A 27,714-nucleotide genomic window follows, 5' to 3' on the forward strand; every position below is an offset into this window, starting at 1 on the left:
TTTGAAAATCTGTGTGTGAAAATGGCGTTTTTTTGCATCTAAAACACCACTATTTTTGGTATAGAGGTCATTGCCAAATTAAAAATTCCAATTTAAAAAAAAAAGATAAGATTAAAAAAAAAATGGTCCCTGGATTTTTTTTTTTTTTTTTGGTGAGGGGGGGGGGGGGGGGGGGGGGGGGGGGGGGGGGTTGCAACCCCCCACCCCCTCTAGATCCGCTTCTGAATGTCTCTCCCATCATAACGTCCATTTGGTGGTTTCGTAGCTTGTTATCCAATCTGCTGTTCGTGGAATCTAACAAGTCAATTTGCAACTACGAAATGTTACTGGTGAAGTGTAAGCTTAGTACTTCAATAGAAAGTACACACGTGACATTATGTGGTGTTGTATATTTTATTTTCCTTTCTTGTTCACAAAATAGATACCCCTTTACGAAACAAATAAAACATGAGACTGCGAAAAACCTAATCAGCTAATATCCCGGTGTTGTTTGCTTGCTTACATCTGTCAAAAAGCTCTCGCCTGAGTTTTAAACAACTGAGTATCTGAATATAAGAACAACCAAAGTCCATGGAAGGCCATTTCGAGTAAACATAAAAAAAAACAACTTCATATCTTTTTTATTTGTCCGATAGTATTCTATTTTACTCTAATGGGAAGGCAAAATTGTACATAAAAATTAGTACATATATTATCACAATTAACATTTACATTAATTGTGGAGATGACATTTTTTTTTGTGTGTGATGGACTTTGGTCGTTCTTTGAATCATATGGACTTTGGTCGTTCTTTGAATCATATGAACTTGGGTCGTTCTTTGAATCATATGGACTTGGGTCGTTCTTTGAATCACATACAGGATATGCTGCTATATCAATGGTATGGTAAAAGAAATAAATGAGAGAGTTTTGTTACTTTTTTTCCCGCTTTTAGTCCGTATCCAATCCGTATCCAATCTGCCGTTCGTGGATTCTAACTAGTCGATTTGCAACTACGAAATGTTACTAGTGAAGTGTAAGCTTATAGTACTTCAATAGAAAGTACACACGTGACATTATGTGGTGATGCATATCTTATTTTCCTTTCTTGTTCACAAAACAGATACCCCTTTACGAGACAAATAAAACATGAAACTGCGAAAAACCTAATTAGCTGATATCCCGGTGTTGTTTGCTTGCTTACATCTATCAAAAGGCTCTATCCTGAGTTCCTGAGTAAAAAGTATTTATAATGCGAATTAATATAGCTACAAGGTTACTCTTAGGCGTTGGTAGCGGAGGAAATGATATTGTAATATAAAGCACAGTGGATGAGAGAGTGGGGTCTCCCGTAACACTCCACCTTAAATCTGATTTGACTGGCATTGTATGTACTTTCGGGAGAAAGGACAGGAAATATTCGTATTGCTTCATTTTACCTAAAAATGACGGAGCTTGAAATGCGCGTCTCGACGGAATTTGATAAAAGAGAATTGTAACAGCGAATTGAGACCCACGTTTAAATAATCGTAAAAATAAAAACAATTTGAATTTGAATTTAACAAGTTTAATCATGAGTAACTATACTCGAATCTTTCAGACAGTTTTTGTTTCATTTCATTCTTTTAACCTCTTTTAATTGACCTTATTTACATTTTTCGTCTCGTTTGTCATGTCTAAATAAATATGAAGTGTAACTTGTGAAGGGTGTTGGTATGTGCAGTTGGGATCATTTTATCATGTCAAGAGGTCAAGAGACAGTACCTTCCTAAATGGGTGATTTAAAGTTCGATGTTAGTGCTAGTTCTGCCTCAACACTAGCACCGGAGATAAAAGAGAACTTGAATTCAGTCGATGTTGGCAGGTTGACAGCAAAAGTATGACCTATTTCCGGTAATTGGTGTTTGGCCCGGTGTTGAATATCGACTGCTAAACCAAGCTCCACCGTCGTTGTTGGCAATTAACGTGCCTTTTTCACGCTTTGGCTGACACTAGCCCCTAGGGATTATCATTTTTGTCATTTCAAGTTTGGTGCTGGTGTAAGCGTTACTGTTCGAGACCCGCATTCACTCACAATAGATGCACATTTTACGTGCAAAGTCTATACTAATGCGATGGTCGCCCGCGAAATTTACACGAGCACTTTAGACATGGTAACATAAAGCTGAGCCTGTGAGAAAAATTAAAATCGTTGTGTGCTGGAGAAGAAATTTGTAGCATTTTAATCCGTCTTTCCCATTATGTGTCTAAAACTAAGCAGTCGTGACTACACAGTTGGTTAGGAGACAGCATTATCACTAGCATTAGCACCAAACTTGAAATCAACCACCGAATATTCCGCCAATTCTGATGATTGAGACTAGAAATTTTAGACTACAACAACTCTCCAGCATCGATAGATACTCGATAAACTCTACCTTTACAACTGTTACTGAATTAATGATACACTTATTTCATTGAACATTCCTGCTGATATTTGTGAAGGTGCTTCTTGCTAAAGTCTCTTGAGTAGGTTTACGTGGTAAGCGATGGTTCACTGGTCAGCACTGAAGCCTGGCCTGCTGGCACCAGGGAGGTCATGGAGGTGTCGTCTCACCTCCCTACTGACACGGAGGTATCATGACTGCGGCTCCGACACTCCCAAAAGACTAGTCCTCTTTTCTCTATATTAAATCCACAAACCATGTAGTGCAAGATATCTATACGCGTGATCAGGGTCCGCCAGGTTTTCTTGTAGTGGGTAGTGTCTCCGTTCGCTGTGTTCTATTTTAAGGTACCTGCCGCCTAGTTGAGACATAGAACAGAAAGATAAAGTATACTTGAATATTACGTACGTTGATATTATATTGCACTTTTGTTTAAAATGTCTTTTATCGTCAGCAACGTTTTCAAAATCGTTGTTTATACGAGTAATTCCCCAGTCATGCTTACCTTCGATTATGATGCATAGTCTGTGATTGATAGCTGCAAAGAAGAAACCGAGTTAAAGATGTTAATCGTTGAGGAATGGAGGCGTTTAATGCTCATTCCAAGAGAAATAATCCTTGATATGCCCAGTGTTGTAAATACTTGAACTTAATAAATATTTAGCGTGCCATTATTCGACTTCAAGGAAGAGGACGGTGTCAGTATATTTATGCCACATCCACTGAATGATAACTGGTTTATCGTAGTTATAAAAAAAAATATATATATATATATATTCTTTTACAACTAATTTCAAAAGGCATTACATTATCCTTCTTGGAAAAATATAGAAGGGAAATATACTCGTATAATATCATATCAATAAAATGATCTACAATCACCTCGGTAGGAGTAGAGAGTTGTTTTCGCCTGATGACTGCAGCAACACACACCGCCACTGATAAGATGAAGGCGATTGTTAACAATACTGCAGTGGTGGATTCCTGGTGCAACACTCCTTCTACAGTTTGCATCTCTGGACAAAACTTATCTGATGGGAGACAAAAAAAAAACCAGGTGCAATTTGAATTCAGGATAAACATTGTGATGATAAGCACGAACTACTAACATGATTTAATTGACATCTTAAATCAATATTTCCAGCAGTAATCTGTTCTTCTTTTTTTTTAGGGGGGGGGGGGGGAGGAGGGCACCAATGAAAGCTTGCAACCCATTTTCAACCTGTGAATGTTTTATATCCACCGGAAGACACCCATCGGAATAAGGATTGCGTTGTTGTGTTACAACTTCAGCTGTGTTGTTGTGATGTGACCACTAATGTGGCTATGGGATCTTTGTGTTAACTGATATTGGGTAAAGGATTGACCAAAAGATAATACGATACAAAACAAACACAATAAGATACACACAGAAAAAAACCTAACAAACAAACAGAACGATGAATGATACAGAAAAGTCTTAAGAAGGGCACGGGCAAGATCGGAAGAGCAACTTACATGAAGAGAATGCCGTATGGCACAAATAGCGTACCCGCCGAAGCAAATACAGTACACTCTTGATATAACAAAGTCTTCGGGACCGGCAATTTTCTTTCGTTATATTGAAATTTCGTTATAGCCGAACAAATACAATCATGATGAAAGCACGCAAATCATTCGAATACAGCATGTTATTTATTGAATACTCATCATACACTGAAAAGCAACGTTGAAAGTGGTGGTTCCTAATCAGTTTCGTTTGAGCATAAAGTTGTTTGAAGGCCTACTTTCATGCTTAGTTTGAAAAGGCATGCATGAAAAGTGATGGTTAAAGATTCTTTTGCAGTTCGCTATTCAACAGGTTTATTATTCCTAAGGTTCGTTATTACGAAGGCGCATTATTCCAAAGGTTCGCTATTCCCAAGGTTCATTATTCGGTATTTTAGTTCGTTGTAAAATGAAACAAGGTTCGTTGATCATTCCCAAAGGTTATTTAATCAGAAAAAAAAGGTGATAAGGTTCGTCATTCCTAAGGTTTGTTAATCCGAAAATGAAATAAGGTTTATATTGACGAAGTTTTGTTAGTACTCATCTTTTTTTCTCTCTCTCTCACTTTCGGATATTAAAACAAACCCCTTTTAACCATCTTCGCACTCTCGAACGTTGCGTAATAAAGAACCATATTTTAATTTCGGGTAGACGAACATGTATAAATGGGTATACGGAATTTGTGTTGTTCGGAAAAACACGAGTTCTCAAATACGGTGAGTAGCACAATGACCGAATTGGGCAATTTTTATTTAATCACACTGCAATGTAAAGCGTTCGCCCATACAGAGACGCTCTGTAAATGTTGATCCCGGTATGTAAGTTTGTAAGCGATCTACCTTTCGTTATAACGTGCATATTTCTCTTGTTTTTCTTTATCAATGGCGCTAGGAAATGACTTCGTTATAACGAAAATGCTATATCCGCGTTCGTTGTATATGCGAATTTTGCAACATAGACTTCAATGATGAGAATGACCTGAATTTTTACCTCGTCGTAACGAAATTTCGTTATGACCGTGTTCCTTGTAACGGGAGTACACTGTACCATATAAATACGTGAAGGCTCGTTGACGCCTTTATGCGGCTATCCGCGGCGGGTTTCTTACCTGTAGGACAAAGCGTCTTCGAGCCTGCAATCAAACCATAGACATTCATGACCTCACAAGTGACGGTGGTGCAGCTATTGAGTACTGGTTTGATAGTGATCGGTGTGGAGCCATGAGTGGACCACGTGCCATTTTTCACTGTGATGACGTATGAATGGAAGCCTGCCTGTGGTTGGTACTCTCTAGGCACGTGACATGACACTGCGAACATGACGTCATCGCCTCCCAACATCTCGGAGACTTTGATTTCAATTACGCTGTCTGCAATATAAAATCAAGAGAAAGGGAAAATATGAATTAACATCAACAAAACAAACTACAGGATTTGAATAGATCCCACGTCTTTGAATGCATTCGTTAGTCACTATTCCTTGCATGGTATTTAATACGAAAAGTCACTTCAACGTAGAAAGCATTGGTAGTCGTACACACTTTGGAGGCCTTGAAATGTTACCTCAAAAATTCATCAAATGCTTGTATTTTTTTTCTCGATTGGTTAGTAGGACACGTGATTCAGAGATTGTCTTCTCTCTACTGACCATGAGTCAGGATGGAGATGATACATCTGGTACTTAGAAAATAAATGATGTTACGTGAATGATACACATGTGTCTCTACATTGTTAAATTCTTGTATGTTGAATATAATCTTTTCATATTCTTTTAAATCTTGGACTTCTTTCAGTTTTATGAATCTCAGCAAAAAAAAAAAATATATATATATATATAATGATCTCTTAAAACCATGAAGCTTGAATACTCATGATAGAACTGTAAATAGACGTCTAAACGAGTTATGCTTGTCAGGGTTGTGGGTAAACATCAGAGAACAACGTGCATTGACCTTATAATTATCACTTGAATATAATACACTTTCATTGGCATACAGAAGCAGCCTCTGCCGGTCTTATGTTTACTCACCTTGCAAAATACTTGCTCCTTAAGTTTGTTCATTCCCAACATTTTTTTTAATCTTATGATAATGGATACAATGCTGTTCCAGTGCTTACCATCACCCGTGGGGCAGTAGGTCTTTTCAACCGATGTAGAGCCAACTCCATTTTGACCAAGGCAAGTCACGTGTTTACACCTGTCTGGGCGAGGTGCTATGATTAAGGAAGATATCTCTGACGACGAAACTATCTCCTGGTCTACCTTAATGACGAATGTGTGGATGGGAGGGTAAGGCTGATCACGTGGTTCAAGTTGACACTTGACCAAAAGGTTTCCTCCTGGATAGTTGGCGTCCTGTTGTTCCTGAAGTCGGATTGACAGGGCGTCTGCTGCTGGTGCATCTATCCATGTATGGTGATCAATCAAGTGAAGGTTTTGTAGGATATTTGTATCATGATATCAAAATACTTTACCTAGAACTAAAACATGAAAAAAACAACAACATAGTATTATCAACGTCACCACTAAATTCCGTAGCTCTCCTGACAAACTTTTACAGACAGAGTTACGGATAACATTTCGAAAGCATGATTCATAATAATTATGTGACCCTGCACCTCAAAACAAACAAAAAGTCGCCAGACATGAATTTTTAGTTAAGACCATATTCTGAAAGAGCAGACTTTAAGCTTTAAAATGATGTATAACTCAAATCAAATGGACTCTCCTAAACCTATCTAAATATTGGAAAGAAAGCACAAACTCAGGAAAAGTGTGAACTGAGAACAGAGGCTCTGAAGTACAGTGTCTATTCAAGCGCTTAATCTTTACCAAACAGTGCTGCCTGTGTGATGAATGGGACAAAAGACAGGAAGTAAACCACCAGAGTAACAGCAATTAAGGGATTATCAGATTAAAGTGAAATTAAACATGCCTCATTAACACATTCTGTCCATAATTAATGCCAACTTTCAAAGCAGTAGCCCTATGTTTTCAAAAGTTATTAGAGTTGAAAGTGAAGAGTGTGGACAAGGTTTTTCAGAAATGAAAAAGGGATTCTAAAGACACACCTAATCACACTATTCTATCAAAAATGTTCGAGATAAACTGCTAAAAAAACACACTTTCCTGCCCATTTTATGATATCAAATTTTAGCATAATGTAAAAGAAGACCCGCTTTTTCAGAAAATATGAAAAAATCAAGTTCGGCTAGGTTGACCCATTTCACTTATTTTCAGTCCTCACGCAAATTCAGTGTGTGCGACTTTGAGGTGCACGGTCACATATAGCAATCACTCATACCCGATCGGTTCCTGGACACAATTCTATACACTCTTTTACTATAAACTTTATTGCACTCAATATGCATTTAAATCATGGATAACTCTGACAAACTGACTAAATTAATTACGTTTTGGACAGTAAATAGACGCTGTCGTTGTATTTCTGAGTCCGTTGCTTCCCTTACACGACACGTCCACACACCAGCGGGGAAGAGGAGAAAGACGAGTTTGAGGTGAAGACGATCTCGACAGTTCGACGCCATTAACGGTTATCTCATACATTGTGATTGGAGGAGATGGTTGATCGTAAGGAGTCACATGACAATCAATAATAACACCAGGCTCAACGTCAGGGTGCGGTTGATCGTGAAACTTGATGGTTATCACACCTTCTGATGGAAGCTCTTGATCAAAACAGAATGAATTATAACAAGAGGTAATCAAATCGAAGTGAATACATGAACATTATAATTGCATGTTGTACTTTCTCTGTTTTACGCGAAGAAACTACAATGTGTCAATGGTATATTGTTCAAGTTGGATATTATATGTGACCGTGCACCTCAAAACAAACATAAAGTCGCACACACTGATTTTGCGTGAGGACTGAAAATAAGTAAAATGGGTCAACCTAGCCGAACTTGACTTTTTCATATTTTCTGAAAGAGCGGGTTTTCTTTTACATTATGCTAAAATTTGGTATCATAAAAAGTGCAGGACAGCGTTTTTTTTTTTTTTTTTTTAGCGGTTTATCTCGAACATTTTTGGTAGAATAGTGTGATTAGGTGTGTCTTTAGAATCCCTTTTTCATTTCTGAAAAACCTTGTCCACACTCTTCACTTTCAACTCTAATAACCTTTGAAAAGATAGTGCTACTGCTTTGAAAGTTGCCAATAATTATGGACAGAATGTGTTAATGACGCATGTTTAATTTCGGTTTAATCTGATAATCCCTTCATTGTTGATATTCTGGTGGTTTACTTCCTGTTTTTTTTGTCCCATTCATCGCACAGCCAGCACGGTTTGATAAAGATTAAGCGCTTGAATAGACACTGCACTTCAGAGCCTCTTTTCTCAGTTCACACTTTTCCTGAGTTTGTGCTTTCTTTCCAATATTTGGATAGGTTAGGAGAGTTCATTTGATTTGAGTTATACATTATTTTAAAGCTTAAAGTCTGTTCTTTCAGAATATGGTCTTAACTAAAAATTCATGTCTGGCGACTTTTTGTTTGTTTTGAGGTGCAGGGTCACATATACAATCCTTCATGTAATAGAACAGTGGTTCACCCTTCATGACCACAAATCCAGTTATATTTTTTCTCTGGCCAAGTTAAACCTGGAGCTACTATGCACCAAACAGCATTGTGACTGATCTAACGTTCGTCAAGCATTCAAATTCATTATCTATTTGTATACCAAATACCTAACTTTGACCCGACGCTATAAAGACGTGCTGAAGCCGCCTAACATCAAATTGATAGTTTCGCTTTTTCCATGTCCTCGGAATTGCCATATTACTTTAAAACGTATGTGATTTGTTCAGCTTAAACGTTTTGATATTTAATATCAAAACGTTCCAAGGAAACGGTATGGAACTCACCGACTAATTGATGCATTTAGGTTACAATCGCTTAGAATTTTCTTGGTAGATAAATGTTTAGGAAAATAAGTTTATCTATTTATCTTCATAACACTGATAAAATTATATTTATTTGTGACATATGTACATATACATATACATATACATATACATATACATATATATATATATATATATATATATATATATATATATATGTGTGTGTGTGTGTGTGTGTGTTGATGTGTGTGTGTGCTTGCGACATTGGTTACTAGTACTTCATATAGATGTTACCACAGACTGCTTATTTCCAAACAAATTAACAAAACGGAATGAGGCTAAAATCCTTTCTTTTCTTTGTTTAACTCGTAAGCAAGTGTCTCATATCATAATGTCTGCAAATGCAAGAACATCCCAAAAGTCTTGCGTGGTGTACGTGTACCTCATTACAGAATAAGCATTTTGATTTGTGATTTTGCGCAGGAGCAAAATCGACGGCATAGTTACAATAGTAACTATGTTACTCGTAACAGTTACTTCTCAAGATTTGAGGGATTTTATATTTTTTCTGTCATATAAACTCATTAACTGGTACTTCGTGCAATGAATATAATATCATGTGTCAGGTATGCACGGTCAACGAAAGAATTTGCCTATTTTTAATTACTTGTAAATATCCTTACATAATCCAATTTGATTTGTCTGATTTGATAACAATATCAGTCAAGAACGAAGATTAAAATGCAGAATGCTTCAATTTATTGACACAATAGAATGTACGACAGTGTTTCGCTGCGTCCACACGTGAAATACGTAATCCAATAAACCAAAATGATAAAATGTTTTGTGCCAGGTTAGATTCATCATGAGGGAACTGAGAAGTGTCATGTATACATTGTATTCAATTTAATTTAATTCAAAGATGACTTCTTCCTTTACTCTCTGATACTATCTCTTCTCGTTTCCTTCTGTTTACTCTCTCTCTCTCTCTCTCTCTCTCTTTCTCTCTCTTTCCGTCTGCCTCTCTATCTTTAAAGGGATTGTATAGTTTTGGTTGAAACCTAACTTCAGGTTTCTAACATTCCTCGGTGAGATAAAGCGAAACCTCTTATGAAATATGAAAGAGCATGTGATTCCAAAAGGAATTCGCCGTTTATTTAATGAACATTGACTTGAAAAAAAAGAAAGAAAAAAGACCTTTTATTACGGTCTCTTTGTTTTATTTTGTTTTTTGGATGTCTCAGTCATTCCAAAGCCGGTTTTCATCAAATAAACTTTGAATTCCTCTTATAATCATATGTTCTGTACTATTTCATGAGTGATTTCTTGATATCTAGCAAAAAAATAAAAGCTTAATCCTCATCTCCACCAATACTATACCATCCCTTTAAGCCCGATTCAATGTAACAAAAATACCTTTAAACTCTAAATTTTTATGCGCAGAGTTTAAACCTGTTTTAAGGTATATATATATATATATATATATATATATATATGCATAAAGATATTCAAACTCTAAGTGCATAAAATAATCTTTTAATTGTAATAACCTAAAAATCATGGATCACTGTTTTCGTTTGTGTGGCAGTACATAGTAATATTTGTCTCCGTGCGTACTCTGAGTAGGGTGTGTTTGCATTTGTGCATGTGTGTGTGTGTGTGTGTGTCTGTGTCTGTTTGTGTGGGTCTCTCTGTCTTTTTGCGTGTGGGGTGTAATGAACGTGCGTATATGTAATATGTACTCCTTAATTTTGAAAAAAAGTGTATGGCTGCAGGAGTAATGAAATAACCAAGAAATCACGACAGAAACAATATGAGGTGAATTTGAAGGACATTTTGACGAAAATTATCGATAGAAGTCGAAATTACTTATGTTGTCATTTTTGTTGCAAGTGTGACGGACGAATAGGAATTGTAAATGACGAGAATGTGTGACAAATGACTAAATTGAATAGACTTTGTTCTAAAATCATCGACGAAAGGCGAATTTGAAACTAGAATTGGCATATTCTAGATTTCTCGGGACAAAATTGAACTACAAAGCTATGTAAATGGAATGAGAAAAGTTTGAAAATAAACGGGAAAGCATATAATTATTATCATTTCTTTCATTCTGTTTTCTGTCACACTCCTTCTCTGGCTGTTCATTTTTAGAAATAGGATGGTCCGAATATATCGTCTTTGCGTCTGCAAATATCTGTTGTGTATGCCCATCACCTCGGATTTTTTCGTTTGATAACCTCGTGAACTTTTATCCACTCTGGAATTTCATACCCGGATAACTGAATATACTCGTCATAATGCAATCTCATGTCTATCATACTATATTTTCTCTCAACCACAAGAGCATTGGCAGAATAAGTGGGAGCGGATTACAACGACAATCTCTTCTCTAATATACTCATACGATAGAGACCTCAAACTACATGAAAGCAGTTTCTTCGTGCGATATACCGGTTTTATTCTCTTGATGATTAGCATAAATATGGCAAGGCAATCGTGTGCTTGAAATTATCATGATTTTATCGCTACAAGTAACATACTCACGCTCTAACATGATTATACAAAACCTATGGTAAAATGGTACAAATCTATGTAAGCCTTTAATTACAGTTTAAAAATTCACTGGTCAGAAATAAATCTTTTAGCAAAACAGAAACTACCATTACAAACGCTCGTTTATTATACCTAATTTAATCCTGATAGCAACCACAGCTATAACGGAGAAAACAAAAGAATGGAGGAAATAAATGTGTTCATTTACATTTCGATATAATGAAATTCAGATCAGATCAAGAACTATCGCGTTTTTTTCCTTTGATGGCATTATCCCTGACATTTTCAAATGTAATTTAGTCCATTGCATCTTTAAATAATTCGTATACACAATGTAATACGATGTAATATATACGATCAGGGAGGTGTTAGCGAATGAGAAGAAACAGAGTCTCTCCATTGCACCCATACCCTTGCCGCAGAGATACTATGCGCTTTGTAGCACTTATTACTGAATTGCTTTGGCCAAAGACAACCGTTCTGTTTTAGTATGCACCCTTCTTCAATCACAACAAACCGAGCGACCAGCAGTTCTCTGTCTCTTTAAACTATTATTTAGCAGAAATCATTTAGTGTGTATAAAGAACATGACACACGAACAAAAATTATCAAAAAATTGCAGTTCTTTAACTGTGAAATGCTACTAAATACGCAGAAACACGGATTAGCCAATCACATAATCCGAAAGTTTTCACATTACGGTACAATAGCGAGGAAAATTATGCACAAAATGATGTGCGCAAGATGGTTAAATGCTAACTTTCCATAAGATATCAATATTTTTTCTTTAGTCCCGCTGGGGTAAATAACAAGAGCATTTGAAGAAAACCTGAAATAATCATTCAGTAAGATATCACCAGAAAGTTCCGTGCAGGATTTCAACAATTATTCCTCTAAAATACAGGTTAAAGGTGTTAAAATAAAAAAAAAACCGTTTTCTGTGGTCTCCACACACACACACACACAAAAAAACTCTGTGGAGGAGCGGCTTACTTGGAGTATTGAACATCAAAGCAAGTGGAATGCTAATCATTCAATTGTCATACTATGGAATCTGTGCATACATTTCAACAAATCGGGAAGATATTCTACTCCTCTCTCATCTCACTGATACGATATATCGACGCTACGGCAAAGGCAAGATTATATTTTACGAGAATTCACGATTTGCATTAAAACATAGAGCAGTTTGTAGTTCTGAGACCAAAGTTCAAACAAACCAGACTCATTGCTGGTGCAGCGATACTGTATGAATAGGGACTGCGGTGACTTTTTGACATAACGGAATCGAATGGGAAAATAAAGAAGGAAAAACAGAAGACTATTTTGTAGCGTTGTATCTTAATTGCCAGCAAAAATCATCATATCTTATGCCAAATCAAATCATGCAAAATTAATCTGACCGTAAATTTTCCTGTGTCTCGCAACTATCAATATCATAATGAGTAGTTTTTGTTTTTTTTTTCTCCCCGTGATTAAGATGAATTGCTTCATAAATTTTTTGGCAAAGACTTAACAAGTTAGTAATTGTTTTTGTGTATGATAATTTTAAGTGGAATTACAAGTATGGACAAAGGTTTAACATAAAATATTACACAATATGTATTCATCTTTTTTGCTGAATAATACACTTGGAAACATGAAATCCGGAAACCGCACACCTTTGCATTTTATGAACAATGTGATCATGTAGGATTGCCATAGTACAGTGGCATAATTATGATCAAATCCATCTCATCGGTTATTCAGTATAAGATTAATGCGTCTTCAAGGCGAAATTGAGCAGTCTTGTCACAGGAAAAAAGGGTATCCCATAAGTCCAACAGAAATCTGTTTATTCGAAACTCTGCACCTGTAAAGAAAGAAAGATTTTGATTACCAGTCAATTTGAATACCAATCAATTCAATTTCGTTTTTAATATACATGACGTTGCCTGTATCATTACTACAAATTAGGTTCAAACTATTCTGTAAAACGAAAGGAAGTTAATATACTATCATATAGCCGAATGAGAGTGCTCTCTTCAGGCGTAAGAACCCTTGTTGGCTCGTGCAAGGCTCTCCCGTCTTGTCCTTATTTTTTATTGGGTCGCATTTACATCAACTCTTGAAATATGAAATAATTATAATATATTATGAGAACTTAACATGACAAGATAAAGATCGTTAATCTGCCCTTCAATAAAAACACAAATATATACATCAATTACAGTTTGTACAGCTTGTGATATCAGTCACTTCTACTTAAACGATTATATTTCGTTCATAGCTTCTACAATTTGTTTCTGGACCGCATTTCCTTAACTGTAAATCGTCGAAAAAACATACCACACAAATGAAATCTAAAGAATGACATAAAATTAAGGTCTCCGAAACCAAACTCCCTATACTTCAAGCTGTGATATCAAGACGCATAATGATACATGTGGAAGATTCTCAGCACGTCTCTAAAGGTAAGTTGGTATAAACACTTTTTACGCAATTTTTTACTTTGGTGAGTGCAAGTTGAAGGGTAATGAAGGGTGATGGTGCTTTCTTGTGGCAATGTAGTCTGATCATCTTTTAAATACCTCGTCTGCGGGGAAGAATGTTCTTCTTCTGTTGACGTAAGCGACGCAGACGATTACGGAAAGGAAGAACACGACCACAAGAAGAGCGTAAGTTGTCGACGATCGCTGAAGAGCTCCTTGACGCTGAAATTCTGCTATTATTTCCACAGCTTTTACGAGTTTATGTAAGACAATGAGACAAAATGCTCACTAGCCTGAAAGACGGTATTGTATTAAAAATGATTTCGAAACATGCTAGGTTGATATAGGTATCAGGTTTTCAATCGCAGGCAAATCGCGCTGAGATCTTTTACTTAACTGACGTAGGAATAATAGAAGTATTAATAAGTAAAACTAGCATGTGAAGGAGACCCTTATTAGTAGACGGCGAGTTGTAATGTTCTTAAAATTTTCTGTAGATTTTGATTTTTTGTGCTATTTCCCCTATTTTTGGGGTGCTGAACACGAATCCACTTGTTGCCATTTTTCTAACTGACGTCTTCACCCGTTGCCATGGCAACACATTATTTTCCTTAAAAGAACATGTATTCTTCACTAAACATCATAAAAACATGATGTAAACACCAAAATATGTCATTATAAATCCTTTTTAATCAGACTTGAGAAAGAATACAATTTTCATAATGTCATGGTTACCTTATAGCAATGACGGTTACCATGGCAACAACTATTTATAAAGAAAAATCATATTTTTCATGAAAAAGCAAGAAAATATGACAAGATTGAGTGGAATATTTATCATAAATCACTCTCTAGATTATCAGCTTATTTTTCCACTACCAGTATGTTAATTTCACATCATTTTCGTTGCTATAGCAACAGCATGACAAAAGCTGCCTTTTAAAGAAAAATAAGCATTGCGATTGAAAGAAAAGCTAAAATACGTCCATAGATGATAAATTTCTGTATAGTGAGATTTTTTTAGCTATTTCCTTTATTTTGTCGGTGCCAAACACGAATTGACCTATTGCCATATTTCTAAATGACATCTTTAGCCGTTGCCATGGCAACAAATTATTTTCTTTGAAATAACATGTATTCTTCATTAAACATCACAAAAGCATGCTAAAAACACCAAACTAAGTCAATAATAAGCATATCATGCTTCAATCAAATTAAAACTCACAATTTCCGACTGTCATAGCAACCTCATAGCAATAACGGTTGCCATGGTAACAGCTAATTTTTAAAAGAAATTTTTTTTTCATCAAAAAGCATGAAAAGATGAAAAGTTTGAGTAGCATACTCATTACAAATTGCTATGATAATTATCAGCTTTTTTGACTACGTTCATGCCACATTATTATCGTTGCTATGGCAACAACTTTTTTTTCCCTAGAAAGGAGAAGTACCCCAGTAAAAGAAAAACTAGATAAATACATAATCAATTTTTGTAGAGTTTAATTTTTCGGCCTTTTTTTACTCTTTTGGAAATACTGAAAAGGAATCCACCTATGGCCACTTTTCTAAATGATGTCTTCAGTCGTTACCATGGCAACAAATTATTTTCTTTAAACGAACATGTGTTTTTCATTAACATCATAAAAACATGTTGTTAAGGCCAAAATATGTCATTATATACATTTTTCCTCAATTAATAAAAACAATCCTTTTTTTTCAATTACATTGATACCTCATAGCAATGACAGTTGCCATAGTAACAATTCTTAAAATGAAAATACTGATATTTTAATGAAAAAAAATTGAAAAAATGACGAGATTGAGTACCATATTCATCACAAATTAATATCAGCTTTTGTTTTCACAACGTTCATTCCACATCATTTCAATTGCCATAGCAATAACATGAGAAAAATGTTTTTTTAAGGATTAAAGTTCTATAGCAATCTGTGTTAGAAATTACTATAGAGGAGGTATCATAGTCATTTAAGGTTATCAAATGTCTTGGAGCCATTAATGCTGAAACAGAGTACATCATGACGAGAAAATTGGAACTTTTGGGGAGGTTTTTAAACATTTGTATTGCTTATTATTTGTATTTTATGTTTCCTGGTTATATCTATAGTCAAAAAAAGAAATCTATTCCTAAACATGTTGTTGCGATATAGGAACAGAAATGATGTGAACCGAATTATATATGACTAATAGTCTTGCTCATTTGTAATACTTCAAAATTTAGGCCATAATTTCACATTTTTTTCTTGAAGATTTTTTTCTACAAGAATTGATGCATTTCCATGGCAACCATGTTAAATATTAACCATTATTTTGGATATTTAAGGTTTTAAAGGTGCAATGTGATCAGAAATTCAGGAAGCTGACTAAACTCTTGTGGTTTTACTTATTTGTTTTTTGTTTAGTGTATTCTTTCCTTATCTAATGAGTAACGTTATTTTTTTCTTTAAAAAGCAGTTTTCTCATGTTAATTCTATGGCAACAAGAACGAAGTGGGATGACTATAGTGAAAAAAAAAAGAACTGACAGTAATTTGTTATAAATATGTTACTCAATCTTGTCATTTTTTATGTTTTTCATAATAAATTGTTATTACCTTGACAACTGTCATTGCTATGAGGTAACCATGAAATTGAAAAATCGTGATGTTTTACTAAATTAAAGAGACATGTTTATCTTCACACATTTTGGTGTTAACAACATGTTTTCATAATGTTTAAAGAAGAACACATGTTCTTTTAAAGAAAATAATTTGTTGCCATGACAACGGCTGAAGACATCATTTTAAAAAATTACCACGCACAGGCGCATTCCTGTTTACCATCCCCAAAAGAGATGAAAAAGCACAAAAGATTTAAACTTTTCTGAAATTGATCACTTGTTTATTTTATTCTTTCTTTCCTTTTTAATGAAACAGTTCTTCTTCCTATGAAAGAAAGTTTTCCTCATGTTTTTGCTATAGCAACGATAATAATGTGAGATTAGCGTAGTAAAAAAAAAAAGCTGACAATCATAGTTAGACCCTAACTGGTAATGAAATAACTTTTTCAATCAATCTTTTCATGATTTCATGCTTTTTGATAAAAAAAAATCATTATTTTCTTATAAAAATAGCTGTTACCATGGTGACCGTCATCACTATGAGGTACAAATTGTAGCTGTGATATTTGGAAATTGTGATATTCAATCTAATCAGAGAAATATGTTCATATTGACATCTGTTGGAAATTACAGTAAGTTTTTATAATGTTTAATGAGGAATGCATGTTCTTTTAAAGAAAATAATTTGTTTCCATGGCAACGGCTAAAGATGTCAATTAGAAATATGGCAACAGGTGGATTCGTGTACGGCACTCCCAAAATAAGGGAAAGAACACAAAAAATCTAACTCTTACAGAAATGTATCATCTACGGATTTACTTCATTCTTATTTTCCTGTTAATTGAAATGCCTATTTTTTTCTTTAAAAGGCAGTTTTTGTCATGTTGTTGCTATAGCAATGAACAGGAAGTGAAATGAACATAATGGGAAAGAGGTGATAGTCATGATAGTAGTTAGTAATCAATATTCCACCCGATCTTGACACACTTTCTTGCTTTTTCATGAAAGTATCACCACTTTCTTTAAAATAGTTGATACCATGGCAACCGTCTTTGCTATGAGGAAACCATGGCGTTATAAGAATTGTGATTTTAATTTGATTAAAGAGATGTTTAGATTGACTTATTTCGGTGTTTACTGCATGTTTTTATGATGTTTTTGATAAAGAATACACGTTCTTTTAAAGATAATGATAAAAAATTATAATATAATTATAATTAACAAAAATTGATCATTTGTTTATCTAGTTTTTCATTTAATGGGATACTTCTCCTCTCTAGGGAAAAAAGTTGTTGCCATAGCAACGATAATAATGTGGCATGAACGTAGTCAAAAAAGCTGATAATTATCATAGCAATTTGTAATGAGTACGCTACTCAAACTTTTCATCTTTTCATGCTTTTTGATGAAAAAAATCATTTTCTTGTAAAAAATAGCTGTTACCATGGCAACCGTTATTGCAATGAGGTTGCTGTGACAGTCGGAAATTGTGATTTTTAATTTGATTGAAGCGTGATACGTTTATATTGACTTATTTTGGTGGTTTTAGCATGCGTTTGTGATGTTTAATGAAGAATACATGTTATTTCAAAGAGAATAATTTGTTGCCATGGCAACGGCTAAAGATGTCATTTAGAAATATGGCAACAGGTCGATTCGTGTTTGGCACCGACAAAATAAAGGAAATAGCTCAAAAAATCTCACTATACAGAAATTTGTCATCTATGGACGTATTCTAGCTTTTCTTTCAATCGCAATGCTTATTTTTCTTTAAAAGGCAGCTTTTGTCATGCTGTTGCTATGGCAATGATAATGATGTGAAATTAACATACTGGTAGTGGAAAAATAAGCTGATAATCTAGATAGTGATTTATGATAAATATTCCACTCAATCTTGTCATGTTTTCTTGCTTTTTCATGAAAAATATGATTTTTCTTTATAAATAGTTGTTGCCATGGTAACCGTCATTGCTATAAGGTAACCATGATATTATGAAAATTGTATTCTTTCTCAAGTCTAATTAAAAAGGATTCATAATGACATATTTTGGTGTTTACATCATGTTTTTATGATTTTTAATGAAGAATACATGTTCTTTTAAGGAAAATAATGCGTTGCCATGGCAACGGGTGAAGACGTAGGTTAGAAAAATGGCAACAAGTGGATTCGTGTTCAGCACCCCCAAAATAGGGGAAATAGCACAAAAAATCAAAATCTACAGAAAATTTTAAGAACACCCCAATATTGTGACAACTCGCCGTCTACTATATGTTTAATTCATTCAATGCTTTAGTGTTGCATGGTATATTTCTATGTTTTGAACAACATAAATGATACATTTAGATAAAAAGGAAAATGCTTATAATGGAGTAAAATAAGAGGCTGACTTCATCAAACCGTGGTCAAAAAAGAAATTAAGCTTTCGTTTTCGGTCACATTTATTGTCCCTACTTAGTGATTTTTTCTTGCAAAATTGTAACTTCAATCAATATGACATGTTATAACATCACATGACTTCTCCATCACTTCCGTTCTTCAGCGATTAAGTGTACGACGGTCTAGAACGAGCTTGAATGCTATGTTCGCGCGGAAACAGAACATCGTATTTAAAACGAATAGGATAAATAGAGAATATTAATCTCTGGATTTCTGTAGGGCTGTCACCAATCAAACGTCCTTTCATTGAAAAGACTTCAGACACGAGCACGTGTGTTCGTAAGTGTGTGTATGTATGTCTTTGTAGGAACATCTGTTTCTGAATGTCCGAAGATAGCACATGTATCATGACCGTATGTCAGGTTAAAGAAAAGTACTAAACGTATTGAAAATAGTGGTAAAGTCCTTTTTTTTAGGCTAGTGTATCATGTATTACATTGGGTTACCAGCTTTCGAGTTGTGGTCTCTTTTTTAATATCAAAAAGCATCGTTTTCAAGATAGATGTTCACAAAACGCTAAATATTCATATGATTATGTTGATTATAACAATCTGCATTAGAGCACGATGATAATTTACAAAAGTAGTTTTACGCTCTTTATGTACACTTTCGTCTTTTACATCAGAAAAAGGGGTAGGTTTTAAGCACATCATTTTCAACAATTCCATGTTATGCCACAGCTTACCTGACGGGCAGAAGGTCTTGGTTGCAGTGGTGGAGCCAAAATCGTTCCATCCCGTACAGGAGACTTCCGTGCCCCCGTTGGCCCGAGGGGTGAAGGCAGTCGACGGCGAGCGGGAGGATGAGAGAGTGACGTTATCGGCTGTGATGAGGAAGGTATGGATACCTGGTGTCGGCTGGTACTCCTCGTCGATATGACAGACCACTGTGTAGATTTTCCCGTTGTTCTCTCCCACGCGCTCGTTGAACTGAACATCGATTATGTCATCTAATATTTGATATTACGTAAAGGATGAAGGTAAACATGTAATTCGAAGGTGAGACTATAAAAAAAACACTTATCAAACAATCGGAAAGGCATTTCAAGACAAAGGTACGAGATCTATATTTTAGGAATGTAAATACACTATAATATTTCACGTGTTTAGTTTTACGTGCTACGACTAGCATATCGTGTCATATTTCAGATCGAAACTAGCTATGATTATAGTAGAATAAAATTCATAGAACATTCTTACCCTAAAAACTTGTTTGTAAACAATCAATCAATTGTGACCCTGCACCACAAAACAAACAAAAAGTCGCCAGACATGGATTTTTAGTTATGGGCAGATTCTTAAAAAGTAGACTCTGTTAAAGCTTTAAAATGATGTATAACTCAATTCAAATGGACTCCCCTGACCTATCTAAATACTAGAAAGAAAGCACACACTCTGGAAAAGTGTGAACTGAGAAAAGAGGCTCTGAAGTACAGGGTCTATTCAAGCGCTTAATCTTTACCGAGCCGTGCTAGCTGTGCAATGAAAGTGACAAAACTCAGCTAGTAAAGCCATCGGAACAACAACAATGAAGCGATTATCAGATTAAGCTGAAATTGACTATGTTCTATTAACACATTCTGTCCATGATTAATGCCAACTTTCAAAGCAGTAGTGTTATCCTTTCAAAAGTTATTAGACTTGAAAGTGAAGAGTGAGTAAAGGATTTCAAGGTATAAAAGGGGGACTCTAGAATATACCGGATCATTTTATTCTCCCCCATAAAAGGGTTGTAGAAAAACTGCTGAAAACACACTTTCCCATTAATGTTATGATTCCAAACTAAAGAATAATGTAAAAGAAGGATAGCTCTTTCAGAAAACATGACAAACTCAATACTGACTCGGTTGACCCATTTCACCTTTTTTGAGTCCTCACATAAAATCAAGGGGTGCGACTTTTTGTTCGTTTTGTGATGCACGGTCACAATTATAAATCTCCTCTAAGATTTAAACTGTTTGTTTTATGTTAAGTGCTGTCTGGGGCAAATTATTTGCATAGGGACCCATTTTTTTTCTCTCTCTTCTCTCTTTCTTTAAAACAACAACAACCAATCAAGCAGACAAACATAATATCTTTAAAGTAGAATATCTGGATTTACCTCTAAAACAGTACAAATCCGTTGAACGCGTTGAGCCACGTCTGTTCCTTCCTTCACACATGATGTTCATACACTTGTTAGGACGAGATTCCACAATCGCAGACGGGACACTTGACGATGAAATCGTCTCGTCGTCAACGGAGATCTCGTATGAGTCGATTGGAGGTGTGGGTTGGTCACGTGGTTCGATGTGACACGTGATCACAAGGTTAACCTCGCTTGCGACTATCTGCTCTTCAATCTGCAGAGCTATGATGTCTTCCCCGGGAGGATCTTGATTTGATATCAGGAAGAAATCCAAATGAAAAATAATTATGTACTATCATTTCATTAGTTGTAACTTTACGTTATGAACATGGGGAATTACATCAGAGGACATCTGTAGTGTACTACAGTATACTGTAGTAAACTTTTATGTCATACATGTATTACTTATAAGGGATAAAAGGGATAATCAACGCATCTTACTCTTAAGAAAGGCTGTCGTATCGGGAAATCCATACGAGCGTCTTAATAATCTGTAGTAATCTGTTTCGTTTCGGTCAAAAACATCTTGTTCTAAATCAAGCATAATGGTTTGTTAACTATAGATGACTCTTGTCCTTTGGTGTAGGTAAAACAAATTTAATAACAATCATTAATATGAAATATTCTCACTTACTACAATATGCAATGATGTTGATTAGTTATAAATGTGGTTCATCTATATTCTTGATGCTTATTTAGTTTCCTTCTGCTTAAAGCTAATCTCGTCATTTCTAACACCCCAGTCAATAACAAAAGACTTTATCAATTAAAGTTACCTGTTGGACAAAATTCATTCACTGTAGATGTCGAACCGAGTTCATTCATTCCAATACACGTGATGTCTGTGCAGCCTGGAGGGCTTGACGATACCGTGAACGATGACGAGCTCGAGTTTGACACTGTCACACTTCCAACTTTGATCTCGTACCTCTCGAGAGCAGGGAAGGGTTGGTCGATTTCGTTCACATGACAGGAAATGGTGACAGTACCTCGACCACTGTCATCCAAACCTTCGTCGAACTCGATGTCAATGATATGATCACGTGGTGGATCTGCCAACGAATCACAGAAAGCATTTGAAAGAAGCCATAAAAAAGTCAACCATTGAAGAAAAGATATCATGACGTCATATCAGGTATAACACCCTGCAGAACAAAACTGAAAAGATGTATGGTGAATATTCTGAGTTGTCACGTGTGAACGAAAAAAAAAATCATTTTGTTTATCACATCCCTTTCTTCACACATGCATTCCTTTCTGCATGCCTTGATTTTCTTGCACGAAATTCCACGCATATGCATCACTTGACGCAGTAATGTATAAGAGCTAGAGCTAATATGCCTGATGAAAATGCACACAGTTCATTCAAGCACACATTAAAATATATTAATATTCATATATACTTACATACTGCATTATGAATAGGTATAATACATTATGTGATATGACATACCGGTGAACTATCAGAATGAAATTAAAAAATATAAAGTCTTACGTTTTGGACAGAAGGTTTCAACAGATGATGCCGACCCGATGTCATTTTCGCCAATACACGTGATATTCGTGCACCTATCCGGTCGAGGAGATAGGGTGAACGAGTTGGAGGTCGACAATGTTTGACTATCTCTCTTGATGACGTAAGTGTTGATAGGCGGGAATGGTCGAGTATGAGAGGCTATCTCGCAGGATATAGTCAAATCAACGTGACCACCAGCCTCCCTAAGATCCCCCGACTCTTGGAACTCAACCTGTATAGCATCGTTTGGCGGAGGTGCTGTATAGGGAAACATAAAACATCGGAACACGATTTTTCAACATTAAGAAACATTCAACTACACTTAACAACAGAGCTGAAAAGGTAATGTTAGTTTGAAGTCAAAAATTCCTCCTGAAGACTTGCTTGAGTATTTTAGTCGTATTGATTTTATTCATGGCATAATGCGTAATGAACTGTTTTCAAGACATATCAGTATAATTGCATTCAAGCTTCAGAAGAAGCTTTACTGATTGTACCATACCTCGTGGACAATAGATTGATGTACTCGATGTCGATCCCAAGGCGTTCGTTCCTTCACAGGACAGTTCGATACACCAACGAGGCCGTGGAGAAAGGCGAGTAGTAGGAGAAGATGACTGGGAGCGTATGACGCCATCAGCTTTGATCACGTATGAATTGATAGCGGGCGCTGGCTGGTTCTGCGGGATCACGTGGCATTCAATTTCCAAAGAAGACCCCTGACCACGTGTCTTAATACTAATCACACCATCAGCAGGGCCATCTGTGTGTTGGTAACAATTGGATTGTCATCAATTTCTGTCTACACTTTAATACATCAACTCAGAGAATACATAATGGCCCGATTTCACGAAAGTGGTACAAATGAAACCATGGTTTAAACAATGGATAAAACTATGGAGCGTCAAGTGTCGCATGGAATTCGTTACAAAATCAGTCGTTTCGTCGATGATTATTTTGTAACAAAGTGAAAACATTTTGTAACTTAATGAACATTTCGTTAACGAAACGGTCATTTTGTCGACGAAATGACAAACTTCGTAACGAAATATTCCGTTCGACACTTGGCGTTCCATGATGTTTGTCCATGGTTAAATAAACCATGCTCTCATTTGTACTACCTTCGTGAATTTGGACCATTTTGTTGTTTATCGCATGTTTGAATTTCATGTAAGCGTGCACAATCGTGTACAGACTTGGCAAACGACGCTGGCCTTTTCGTAGGACTCAATATGTGATTGCACAATTAATTATTAATGTCTGCGTCGAAGCAAAGTCTCTAGCTACCACGTTGCTATTTTGGTATGCATATTAACAATGTTGTGCGTAGTATAATATTTTGAAAGAAATCTTGCTCGATATTGTTTTAGAATAGAACATATTTATTCTTAAATATTAGTGTACAGTTTTCAGGTCCATTTTTTTTTTTGCACTTTTTAAATTAAATTTCAAAGAATTTCCGTTTACATTCGTCCTTAGGAACTCACAGAAATCAAATCCTAACTTCAATTTAGTCCATCGTCATTGCAATTCGTTTTTCGTAAACCGTTTTCAAAGACATCACATTCAAAAATCGTCGAATGTCATTGAAATTCGTCCCCGCCGCCCATCGACTGGAAAATGTAAGAATCAAATTAATCTTTGTTCGCACAATTTCATGGATTTTTCAAAACAAATTAGTCGGATACAAATTCGTCGGATACGATTGGTCTTATGGTGTGAGGGTAAACTTATTCTATGCCTGCATTACCTTATTTTTATCCCGGTAATGGGATCAGCAGACAGTCATTATTCCTAAACCGTTTGCTTGACAATGTATATACACGTATGTACGAGAAATTAAAGGATAAACGGCGGTCAGAGAACATTAAAAACCGGTAAAGATAATCTTTAATCATGTCGTGACAACTTTTGGACTTGAGCTTTTTTACTTCCCGATTTTATGTTATTACACGTAGAGAACTTTATTCAAACTGATAAACGACACAAAAAAAATAATGCATTTTCAATGTAGATTAAAATGGGGTTAAACTCTACACATACTTTTTATGTAAACTTGTCTGGATCACTTTTTTTCGTTTGTTTGACAGTACTATGTTTGTCTCCATGTGTTCTTTGAGAAAGATATGTTTGTTTGTGTGTATATGTGTGTGCACGCCCGCGTGCGTGTGTGTGCATATTGTGCTTTTGTGTGCGGGGGTACGGTATACGTGTATGTATGTTACTTCTAAATGTGGAAAAGGTTAACGGTTGCAGGAAAAAAAGTAAACACCTAAGAAAACACAACAGAAAAGATATGAAACGGACCTGAAGAAAAAATTGACGAACATGATCGCTAAAAGGGGAAATTGCGTTTGCTGTTAGGTGTGCAGTGAGTTTGACGGACGAATTGCCAATGACGAAAGTATGTGAAAAACGACTTTGTTCGAAATGATCGGCAAAATACGAATTTGAAACTAGGATTTGCATATTCCAGATCTCACGGGACGAAATTGAACCACAAATCTATAAAACTGAAGCACTCGCACGCATATTCACCACAACCACACATCAGAGTTTATTTTCCCCTGCTATCTGCGCAGCAGAATTTGTATTGTTACGAATCTATTACGTCCCTACCTTTTCCTCGGACCGGCCCTCTTTTCAAGCAATGCTTACAATGACGGCCCTCTGCATGATCGCTTCTTAACTATTGTTATTGTAATCCCTGCTGCATAGACATGCATACTGTATATTATACAATTAATTTCCGTTTATATCTTTGTTTATGCAAGTTAAAAGACTATGTTTTAACTATACTTTGTATGTTTCCCACATGTTCATGACTATGTATCTTATGTATATTCATTCGCAGAAAATGAAGTATCTATCAAACAAATGTAATCAAAATAAGTGTGAAAATTAACGGGAAAACCTATATTTCATTTTACAAGACCTCAATCCTTTCTCTAAATCGGTGCAGCTAGATTATATCCATATTGTTAAATTCACAGAACTGTTAAGACAGTATCTATATCTATAAAATGAATAAACTCTGCAAGCAAGATGTAACATGAGAATGATTTAGGAACACATTTCGTTCCTTGCATACGTGAAAAAAATATATTGCAGGAGCCAATGATAAGGAGGGGCTTTTAGACTATAATAAACGTGATTTGTCTCTCGAATAGTGAGGTCATATACGCTGCTATATCGTTTTCACGGTGTGTATTCAAACTTTCTCTATGGTATCCTGACAATCTATCAACAGAAAAAGAAGAGGGGATCACCCCAAGAGACCCCACCCACAAGTTATACAGCCCAAGAGTTTGACATTGAAGAAAAATACACGAGTCATACAGCAAATGAGTTCAGCACTTAGGAATGTAAAAACACCCAACGAGTTCGACATTGAAACACGTGTCGGCAACAGTGGGTCGGTCTCGTAGGCCTTGTTTGCTTAGTGTCGAACTCATGGGCTATGTGGCTTGTGGGCTGTCTCTCTGTGAGGTCTTTTTTTTTAGTTTACAAATAGCAGCATTTGTACCATTAGACAAGGCAATTTATCCCCATTGCTAAGTTCTTCGGAGGTGACGTAATATCAACAGGTCCAGGGTTGCTTGCCTTACATAAGGCGGATGAATACAGTTTAGATAGCGCTTTTTTGTCTCACACTGTTCCCTCTTGGAAATGTCTAGAAATTTTATCTTTTATGCTATAAATCTTGGCTTGGCGACTACGCTTGATTTATACCGTTTTTGTTACAATATAGTAAAACAATAACTATAAAAATATATCTTTACCACCCTTTTTTTGATGAATGAGTTTGCCCATGTGTGTTTTTACAGTACACAAAACACACACAAAAAAAGTTGTCACACCCACCCCCCCCCCCCCCCCACACAAGGAAATAATTGCCTTTACAGTAAGGAAAAATGTGTGAACTGATTTTTATGAGAAAAGATGAGCCGCTCATAAATGTGAATATATATTCAAAAAATTCAGATAAAAAGTAGCTAGATGATGGAAAATTTGAAATACGTAAATATGTACATTTCATTTTGAAAAGCTGTGCATTAGTAAAGAAATGGTATTATTAGGGACCACCTCGCGAAAAACAATGCCTTGATAATGATGGACCACTTATCTCATATTTTGTCCGCTATTTGTAATGGTTGTTAACAGTTTTTATTCTTTTTAAAGTATATAGTTGAACATGGATCTCGTATTTGCAATGTTGAAATTCCTTTGAAAGCGCAGGAATATGCATCTCTTCCTCTAATAGGTTATCGCATAGTGAGATGTGGGATGCGTCTGTTGATGGCCCTGGCGGAGAATATTGTGGTCTCGGCAGTAGGCCTATTCCTCAGTCCTGACGATCCCATGTAAATACCGGTTTATACAACAGCCTTAAAATAAATGTAAACAATATTTGTGTTTTCTTTCTGCAATTGACAAACAATACGGTTATATGCCTTTTCTTCATACTAATCACTTGATTTCTTCGACAAAAAAGGGTGAAATAACCAACGTTACTACCGACAACTGTACAATTTGTACTTGTATGTTTTTTTTTCTGTTGTATGAAACCATAAATGAGAAAATGTAGTGTTTGTGCATCATGAAGGCTTATGAAACTGTGATTTCATTTATTATTTGTCAACGGTAATTCTTTACAGGTTTTATCACATCTATATTAACACAAACAAACAAACAAACAAACACACACACACACACACACACACACACACACACACACACAATTAAGATTAGCAAATTGGTATTGGATACATACGTCTAACGTTGAGCGTGGCTGATTGTTGAGAACCGGAAATGATGCACTGGAGCGTCTTCCCGTGATGAAAGGAGGAAGGGGTGAAGGTCAACACACTTTCGATGTCGTAATACGTCTTGTAGTGATAGCAGCGATCCGTGCAGTAATAGGGTTGAGAGTAATAATTATTCCTAAGTAGTCATTTGAAACTGTACTTCATTCGGCTCTCCGTGCCAATATTGCTCGTGTATACTTCGTGTCAGAATTGTCACCTGCGGTTTCCAACTGAAAATATTTTATGAAAGTGCATTTCCTGGATAAATTTCAATAGGATACGCACTAAAATATATGATCTATGGCTGGAGAAAAAAGTATTGTGGAAATGATTTCTTGACAGAATGCAACACCACAAGTTACTTCACATCAGACGGCATAGTTCTCC

At 35.8% G+C, this 27,714-nt stretch overlaps 2 protein-coding genes across 2 annotated transcripts; both read right to left on the reverse strand.

Annotated features, from left to right (window-relative positions):
- Positions 1-233: 233 nt before the first annotated feature.
- Positions 234-7,606, reverse strand: LOC139734788 (uncharacterized). Its single transcript, XM_071645580.1, has 6 exons — positions 7,346-7,606; positions 6,050-6,334; positions 5,041-5,301; positions 3,288-3,436; positions 2,911-2,943; positions 234-2,763 (listed from the first exon to the last, which is right to left on the reverse strand). Exons 1-5 carry the CDS (start codon positions 7,497-7,499, stop codon positions 2,917-2,919), a joined length of 876 nt encoding a protein of 291 aa, XP_071501681.1. The 5' UTR covers positions 7,500-7,606; the 3' UTR covers positions 234-2,763; positions 2,911-2,916.
- A 2,765-nt stretch (positions 7,607-10,371) lies between these two features.
- LOC139734812 (uncharacterized) lies at positions 10,372-27,706 on the reverse strand. The gene is made up of 8 exons (XM_071645597.1): positions 27,690-27,706; positions 27,294-27,463; positions 23,022-23,282; positions 22,499-22,777; positions 21,780-22,055; positions 20,977-21,249; positions 19,562-19,825; positions 10,372-14,071 (listed from the first exon to the last, which is right to left on the reverse strand). Exons 1-8 carry the CDS (start codon positions 27,704-27,706, stop codon positions 13,908-13,910), a joined length of 1,704 nt encoding a protein of 567 aa, XP_071501698.1. The 3' UTR covers positions 10,372-13,907.
- Positions 27,707-27,714: the final 8 nt, after the last annotated feature.

The sequence above is a fragment of the Diadema antillarum genome, unplaced genomic scaffold (genome assembly GCF_040938485.1).
Source record: "Diadema antillarum isolate AM-2024a unplaced genomic scaffold, OU_Dant_1.0 seq00000547_RagTag, whole genome shotgun sequence".
Lineage (NCBI taxonomy): Eukaryota > Metazoa > Echinodermata > Echinoidea > Diadematoida > Diadematidae > Diadema > Diadema antillarum.